This window comes from Gossypium arboreum, chromosome 1 (assembly GCF_025698485.1).
Source record: "Gossypium arboreum isolate Shixiya-1 chromosome 1, ASM2569848v2, whole genome shotgun sequence".
Taxonomy (NCBI): Eukaryota; Viridiplantae; Streptophyta; class Magnoliopsida; order Malvales; family Malvaceae; genus Gossypium; species Gossypium arboreum.
The window spans coordinates 10263822-10268998 of NC_069070.1; the positions used below are offsets into that span (position 1 = coordinate 10263822).

A 5177-nucleotide genomic window follows, 5' to 3' on the forward strand; every position below is an offset into this window, starting at 1 on the left:
ATCACCATATCAACTAGCTTAGCTTCCAAATGTGTTTTAGTTTGATAGATAACTACTTTGTGTGATACACAAGAAATCTCTCTTTACCTTTTTCTCCCTCTATTTCTCCAATTTCCCATTTCAAGTATTCTTACATGGTCAAATTCTGGTTTTGGTCCTTATACTATTGTAAAATTTTAGAGCTAGTCCATATGCACTTTAGTTTGACATAATTGGGTCTATCTACTTTAATAATACAATTAGTTAATCAAAATAGTTTACACCTTTAAATATTTTAGTTAAAATGTTGTCAATTTTTTCAGAAAACCACCCATTGAAATGAATCTTTTTTGTTGTTATTGCTGTTGTTGTTGGAAGAAGTGTTTAATTTTAGTTTGCACTATTAATATTTGGACTACCTAAAGATGTTATAAAAGTAGAGGACTAAATTATGTCAAATTAAAATATAAAGACTAGTTTTTAAATTTAAGCTTAGTAGAGGGACTAAAAATAGAATTTAACCTTTTTACATTCCACCTAACTAAGCAAAAACGACTTGGCAGCGGAGGCCAAACATAAGCTTTTGCTTCTTTATAAGTTTGGGTTGGTCTTTTAACACCCCCATCAGTACACCAAGAAAGAGCCAAATTTCTAGAGTAGAACATACTAATTTGGGTTTGGTTTTGAGTGAGAGATCAGCTATAGAGACAAATTCATGGAGATGGCACCATGGATTCGAGTCCTAATGCTTTTAGCTTGCTTATGGTTTCCAGCTTCGGTGGAGTGCATGGTTCGCCACTACAAGTTCAATGTAAGTTATACTTTGCTCAAAATGGGTGCTATAATGCTCATTTTCCTCCATCAATGTCCATAGTCGAGTTCCTTGCTGGTTCATTGACATGGTGTTGGCTAGCCGGTCGAGTTCCTTAATTTGTTTAATTAGCAACTAAATTGGTATATCTTTCACATTCGAAAGTCTTGTCAACTTCACTCATTTTCGTATGTTTTGTAATCCTATATACATTGCATGTTCATGCACGTATTGTTCTTCAATGATCAATTTTGATCCTTTTTAATGTATTTTTAACTGGATAAAAATTATCCATTTATAATTCAAAAATTAAAATACAAAAAAATTATTAATAACTTAAAAAAAAACAGTTATAAACAATCGTAAAAAGGTTTTCTAAAATAATTGCAGGTGGTGTTGAAAAATACAACAAGATTATGCTCAACCAAGCCTATTGTCACTGTGAATGGACGTTATCCTGGACCCACTTTAGTTGCTAGAGAAGATGATACCATTCTTGTCAAAGTAGTCAACCATGTCAAATACAATCTCTCCATCCACTGGTGAGACTCCAAGCTGCCCACCATTGATATCAATTCTTGAAGATTAACAGTACTTATATAACTTTGTTTTTTTCTTTTGGGGGTGCGGTGAAGGCATGGGATTAGGCAAATACGTACGGGTTGGGCAGATGGACCAGCATATATAACCCAATGCCCGATTCAACCGGGGCAGAACTATGTGTACAACTTCACCCTCACTGGCCAAAGGGGCACCCTTTGGTATCATGCACATATCCTATGGCTAAGAGCCACCGTGCACGGTGCAATTGTTATCTTGCCCAAGCGTGATGTTCCTTATCCTTTCCCTAAACCCCACAAGGAAGAGATTGTTGTGTTAGGTGAATGGTGGAAATCGGATGTTGAAGCCGTCATTAATGAGGCTCTGAAATCTGGTTTGGCTCCTAATGTCTCTGATGCTCACACCATCAATGGTCACCCAGGACCTGTCCCCGGCTGCCCTTCAAAGGGTAAATAGACAAAAACACTCTGCCATAAAAAAGATAACTCCCGGTCAAATTATAGTTTTAGTCCTTCTAATATATTTCAGATTTAATTCTTATAATTTAATTTGTCATAATTTAATCATCTATTTTTATAATATTATCAACTAAAATACGAAATGTAGTTTTTTTTTCTTCTTAAAAACACTCATTTTAACTCATGATTTTGACATGAAACTTTTGTGTTGGAGGATGTTTTTCTAGAAACTTCCGGTTCATTATTTTAAGTTGAATAGTTAAAACTTTTTACCTATTTTGGACTAACTAATAAAAAAACTGAGTTATGTTAAATTAAATTTCATACTAAATCTCAAACTTGAATATAGTAGAAGGATCAAAATAAAAATTTTACCAAGTCAACAACATGAATAATTTCTCTCGGTTTATTTTTTTTTTCCAGGGTATATGTTGCCAGTTACACCAGGGAAGACGTACATGCTTCGAATCATCAACGCTGCACTGAATGAAGAACTCTTTTTCAAAATCGCCGGCCATCAACTCACCGTAGTCGAAGTTGATGCCACGTACGTGAAACCTTTCAAAACAGACACCATCGTTATAGCCCCAGGGCAGACCACAAACGTCCTCGTTACCACCCACCGCGGCGGAGGAAAGTACATGGTGGCAGCCTCAACTTTCATGGACGCACCGATAGCCGTCGACAACGTGACCGCCACCGCCACCTTACATTACTCCGGCTCTCTCACCAGTGCCGCCACCACCCTTACGTCAACCCCACCGAAAAACGCTACCTCAGTGGCAACAAATTTCATCAGTTCATTACGAAGCTTGAATTCCAAACAATATCCAGCTAATGTCCCTTTGAAGATCGACCATTCCCTGCTTTTCACCGTTGGACTTGGCGTTAACCCCTGTCCTACCTGCGTTAACGGAAGCCGTGTTGTGGCTTCCATCAACAATGTTACCTTTGTTATGCCGAAGATTTCATTGCTTCAAGCCCATTTCTTCAACATAAGTGGCGTTTTCACCAGTGATTTTCCCGGGAATCCGCCTGCTCCATTCAACTACACAAGCACACAAGTAACGAACTTTGCTACCAAACAAGGAACAAGACTGTATAGGCTTGCGTATAACGACACCGTCCAGCTGGTCTTGCAAGATACTGGGATGATTACCCCAGAGAATCACCCTCTTCATTTGCATGGATTCAACTTCTTTGAGGTTGGGAGGGGATTGGGGAATTTCAACCCCAAAGAGGATCCTAAAAAGTTCAATCTTGTTGACCCTGTTGAGAGGAACACCATTGGGGTTCCATCTGGTGGATGGACTGCCATAAGGTTTAGGGCAGATAATCCAGGTAAGGTCATGAAGACATTTAATAGTACTATCAGTTTGGACGATTAAATCTTAGACGTTAAATTAGACAGATAACTTTCTCTTATTTATATTTAAATATATGTATAATTGATTACTCCTTGGTTTGCAGGGGTTTGGTTCATGCATTGCCATTTGGAAGTGCATACAACATGGGGGCTTAAGATGGCGTTTGTTGTGGACAATGGAAAAGGCCCAAATGAGTCTCTTCTACCACCTCCAAGTGATTTCCCCAAGTGCTGAATTAACCAAACCAAAATGCTGAGGAATGGAGAAGTAGCTAAAAGGAAACAAAAGGAAATGGAATTTTTATACAACGGCTTAAAGCTATAATAACAAATAAGAAGAGTTTATTTTGAGCAAGCCAAGGAAAGTTTGCTCCATATGGAATAAAAGAGAGCTGGATTTGTTTTTTCTTTTTTCTTTTCTTCTCTTAAATTTGGTTTCCTTATAATATGGTCTACAAATCTAATTTAGAGGTTCCAAATCATCGTTGTATTGACAATGACAACTTGAAGTGAAGATTAAATATTGTTTATTTTTCATTACTAAAACTATTAGCTATATTGAACTACATACTATAACTCATGATTGAAAAACTGATGGAAAATCAAACTGGTTCGACCTTTAGTTTCAAGTTCAGTTGAATTCAACTTTTTAATTATCTAATTTCAAAAATATATATAAATGAATAATTATTAAGTAAAATTCATAAGATATTAAAAATAAGAAAAATAATCTGCACAAAAATCATGATTAAACTATACAATCGTTTAACCTTTGTTTGTGCCAAAGTGTGCCTACTTCACTTACCACACTTCATTTCTAGACTTTGGATTTTTCAATTGTTATCATTACCACATAACATACTTGGTGTGATCCAAATGTTTGGTTGATAGCTATGGACTTCGTGAAAAATGGAAGCCTAACAATATGACCACCACTACTCCACTAATCAAACTATGCTTGTTGGAAACCTCAGATGAAAACATTCATCAAGGTAATGGATGAAAGGACATATAAGGTTGTTTTGATTGGTTTGGAGTCTCCCTACACTAGAAAATGTGGTGAAAGTTGAGAACTAAAACTAGAAACAACTTGGACTACCAAGGAAGAAAAGGTTATTAATTGCAATTCCAGAGCCCTTAATGCTATATTTATAATGGTGTAGATAGTAAAGAATTTAGGCGAATTTCTAAATGTGTTTTTGCGAAAGAAGTATGAGGCATTCTTGAAACAACTCATAGGGTGAAATTGTCAAAACTACAAATGCTCACAAGCAAGTTTGAGAACCTTAGAATTCCAAATGATGAAATCATATTTGATTTTTATGTTAGATTTTGTGAAATCGCTAATGAAGCTTTTACTTTTCGTAAACAATATTCTAATATGAATTTGATATGGTGTTGAGATCCTTGCCGAAATTATTTGCTATCAATGTAACACCCCCTACCCGTATCCATTGCCGGAATAGGGTACGAGGTATTACCGTAGTTTACTGAACATTTTCAGATAATTCTGAGTCATTTATTATTCATATTTTGAAAATAATCATAACGTCTCTCTTTTGGGCTCTCGAAGCCCCAAACATACATTAGAAACCAACCGGAATTAAATCGAGATCATAGATTTTTTTTTTTGCAAAATCTTAAATTATATTTTCATCTAAGTACTTACCATTTCAATGCTACTTATAATTAAATGTGTTACCATTCAATCAATAGCTTGTCACTTGTCTAAGCACCAAACAAAATCATTGTTAGTATTCTTGCACATATTTCATATAAATTCAACATTGATATACCTATTTTCTCGACATATCACCCTTGAGTTTAATAATTGTCTTTACTTGCATAATTTCCTTGTATCAACATATCAAAGATAATCATATATGTACATGTCATGAAACATATCATTCTCTTACCGTTTCTTCATAAGTATATATCATTCATTTCATTATATCAATATTTCATGCTCCATCATTTCCATATATTTTATGTATATTTATTC

At 35.3% G+C, this 5177-nt stretch overlaps 1 protein-coding gene across 1 annotated transcript; it reads left to right on the top strand.

Annotated features, from left to right (window-relative positions):
• Positions 1-586: 586 nt before the first annotated feature.
• LOC108480798 (laccase-4-like) lies at positions 587-3721 on the top strand. Its single transcript, XM_017783901.2, has 5 exons — positions 587-790; positions 1181-1332; positions 1426-1799; positions 2233-3150; positions 3280-3721. The coding sequence occupies exons 1-5, from the start codon at positions 695-697 to the stop codon at positions 3408-3410; spliced, it is 1671 nt and encodes a 556-aa protein (XP_017639390.1). The 5' UTR covers positions 587-694; the 3' UTR covers positions 3411-3721.
• Positions 3722-5177: the final 1456 nt, after the last annotated feature.

Excerpts from the sequence above, each read along its gene's own strand:
- LOC108480798 (XM_017783901.2), top strand. The coding sequence starts at position 695 with ATGGAGATGGCACCATGGATTCGAGTCCTAATGCTTTTAGCTTGCTTA. Across the intron at positions 791-1,180 it reads TTCGCCACTACAAGTTCAAT|GTGGTGTTGAAAAATACAAC; the intron begins GTAAGTTATACT and ends AAATAATTGCAG. Across the intron at positions 1,800-2,232 it reads CCCCGGCTGCCCTTCAAAGG|GGTATATGTTGCCAGTTACA; the intron begins GTAAATAGACAA and ends TTTTTTTTCCAG.